This window comes from Gorilla gorilla, chromosome 18 (genome assembly GCF_029281585.2).
Source record: "Gorilla gorilla gorilla isolate KB3781 chromosome 18, NHGRI_mGorGor1-v2.1_pri, whole genome shotgun sequence".
Taxonomy (NCBI): Eukaryota; Metazoa; Chordata; class Mammalia; order Primates; family Hominidae; genus Gorilla; species Gorilla gorilla.
Window position 1 is genome coordinate 75064825 of NC_073242.2, and position 3234 is coordinate 75068058.

At 46.9% G+C, this 3234-nt stretch overlaps 1 protein-coding gene across 1 annotated transcript; it reads left to right on the forward strand.

Annotated features, from left to right (window-relative positions):
- Positions 1-309: 309 nt before the first annotated feature.
- On the forward strand, positions 310-1420 carry LOC101130608 (NEDD8-conjugating enzyme Ubc12-like). The gene has a single exon (XM_055366721.1). The coding sequence runs from the start codon at positions 473-475 to the stop codon at positions 1022-1024; it is 552 nt and encodes a 183-aa protein (XP_055222696.1). The 5' UTR covers positions 310-472; the 3' UTR covers positions 1025-1420.
- The last annotated feature ends 1814 nt before the right edge of the window (positions 1421-3234 follow it).

Consider the following 3234-nt stretch of genomic DNA (forward strand, 5'->3'; position numbering starts at 1 on the left):
AAGGGGCTTGCAATGCACTAAAGCCAATACTATGACATTAAATTTTTCTTTTATTATTATTATTATACTTCAAGTTTTAGGGTACATGTGCATAACGTGCAGGTTTGTTACATATGTATACATGTGCCATGTTGGTGTGCTGCACCCATTAACGCGTCATTTAGCATTAGGTATATCTCCTAATGCTATCCCTCACCCCTCCCCCCTCCCCCCACCCCACAACAGTCTCCGGTGTGTGATGTTCCCCTTCCTGTGTCCATGTGTTCTCATTGTTCAATTCCCACCTATGAGTCAGAACATGCGGGCGGGCCGCGCGGTGGGCGCGGAGAGGAGCGGAGCGGCGCGGCAGGCCGGGCGGGTTGCGGCAGCAGCGGAGGAGGCCGCAGCTGCGGGTCCCAGGAGCGGAGGCGACGCGGGCGGCGGCTGGGGGCCGGGTGGCCGGGGTCCCGGGCCCCGCGGCGGCAGCGGCAGGATGATCAAGCTGTTCTCGCTGAAGCAGCAGAAGAAGGAGGAGGAGTCGGCGGGCGGCACCAAGCGCAGCAGCAAGAAGGCGTCGGCGGCGCAGCTGCGGATCCAGAAGGACATAAACGAGCTGAACCTGCCCAAGACGTGTGATATCAGCTTCTCAGATCCAGAAGACCTCCTCAACTTCAAGCTGGTCATCTGTCCTGATGAGGGCTTCTACAAGAGTGGGAAGTTTGTGTTCAGTTTTAAGGTGGGCCAGGGTTACCCGCATGATCCCCCCAAGGTGAAGTGTGAGACAATGGTCTATCACCCCAACATTGACCTCGAGGGCAACGTCTGCCTTAACATCCTCAGAGAGAACTGGAAGCCAGTCCTTACGATAAACTCCATAATTTATGGCCTGCAGTATCTCTACTTGGAGCCCAACCCCGAGGACCCACTGAACAAGAAGGCCGCAGAGGTCCTGCAGAACAACCGGCAGCTGTTTGAGCAGAACGTGCAGCCCTCCATGCGGGGTGGCTACATAGGCTCCACCTACTTCGAGCGCTGCCTGAAATAGGGTTGGCGCATACCCACCCCCGCCACGGCCGCAAGCCCTGGCATCCCCTGCAAATATTTATTGGGGGCCATCGGTAGGGGTTTGGGGGGCGGCTGGTGGGGGAATCCCCTGCCTTGGCCTTGCCTCCCCTTCCTGCCACGTGCCCCTAGTTATTTTTTATTAACACCATGTGATTAAGGTCAGCGCTGCCTCCCCCGACCCACTCAGCCATGGGAAATGAATTGGCTGTTCTAGACCCCCTGCTGGGTGCTTGTTCAGCCCCCACTCTGGGCTATGGAGTGGGTGGGCAAAGGGCCTGGGTAGCTGGGCCCAGGCAAACCACCCCTCCACCTCTGGAGGTCCCACCAGGCTATTAAAGGGGAATGTTACTGCAAAAAAAAAAAAAAAAAAAAAAAAAAATGCGGTGTTTGGTTTTTTGTCCTTGCGATAGTTTGCTGAGAATGACGGTTTCCAGTTTCTTCCATGTCCCTACAAAGGACATGAACTCATCATTTTTATGACTGCATAGTATTCCATGGTGTATATGTGCCACATTTTCTTAATCCAGTCTATCATTGTTGGACATTTGGGTTGGGTCCAAGTCTTTGCTATTGTGAATAGTGCCACTATAAATATACGTGTATACGTGTCTTTACAGCAGCATGATTTATAATCCTTTGGGTATATACCCAGTAATGGGATGGCTGGGTCAAATGGTATTTCTAGTTGAAATTGCCACACCAACTTCCACAATGGTTGAACTAGTTCACAGTCCCACCAACAGTGTAAAAGTGTTCCTATTTCTCCACATCCTCTCCAGCCCCTGTTGTTTCCTGATTTTTAATGATCGCCATTCTAAATGGTGTGAGATGGTATCTCATTGTGGTTTCGATTTGCATTTCTCTGATGGCCAGGGATGATGAGCATTTTTTCAAGTGTTTTTGGGCTGCATAAATGTCTTCTTTTGAGAAGTGTCTGTTCATATCCTTCGCCCATTTTTGATGGGATTGTTTGTTTTTTTCTTGTAAATTTGTTTGAGTTCATTGTAGATTCTGGATATTAGCCCTTTGTCAGATGAGTAGGTTGCAAAAATTTTCTCCCATTCTGTAGGTTGCCTGTTCATGCTGATGGTGGTTTCTTCTGCCGTGCAGAAGCTCTTTAGTTTAATGAGATCCCATTTGTCAATTTTGGCTTTTGTTGCCATTGCTTTTGGTATTTTAGCCATGAAGTCCTTGACCATGCCTATGTCCTGAATGGTATTGCCTAGGTTTTCTTCTAGGATTTTCATGGTTTTAGGTCTAACATGTAAGTCTTTAATTCATCTTGAATTAATTTTTGTATAAGGTGTAAGGAAGGGATCCAGTTTCAGCTTTCTACATATGGCTAGCCAGTTTTCCCAGCACTATTTATTAAATAGGGAATCCTTTCCCCATTGCTTGTTTTTCTCAGGTTTGTCAAAGATCAGATAGTTGTAGGTATGCGGCGTTATTTCTGAGGGCTCTGTTCTGTTCCATTGGTCTATATCTCTGTTTTGGTACCAGTACCATGCTGTTTTGGTTACTGTAGCCTTGTAGTATAGTTTGAAGTCAGCTACTGTGATGCCTCTAGCTTTGTTCTTTTGGCTTAGGATTGACTTGGCAACACGGGCTCTTTTTTGGTTCCATATGAACTTTACAGTAGTTTTTTCCAATTCTGTGAAGAAAGTCATTGGTAGCTTGATTGGGATGGCATTGAATCTATAAATTACCTTTGGCAGTATGGCCATTTTTGCGATATTGATTCTTCCTACCCATGAGCATGGAATGTTCTTCCATTTGTTTGTATCCTCTTTTATTTCCTCGAGCAGTGGTTTGTAGTTCTCCTTGAAGAGGTCCTTCACTCCCTTGTAAGTTGGATTCCTAGGTATTTTATTCTCTTTGAAGCAATTGTGAATGGGATTTCACTTATGGTTTGGCTCTCTGTTTGTCTGTTATTGGTGTATAAGAATGCTTCTGATTTTTGCACGTTGATTTTGTATCCTGAGACTTTGCTGAAGTTGCTTATCAGCTTAAGGAGATTTTGGGCTGAGACGATGGGGTTTTCTAGGTATACAATCATGTCATCTGCAAACAGGGACAATTTGACTTCCTCTTTTCCTAATTGAATGCCCTTTATTTCCTTCTCCTGCCTGATTGCCCTGGCCAGAACTTCCAACACTATGTTGAATAGGAGTGGTGAGAGAGGGCATCCCT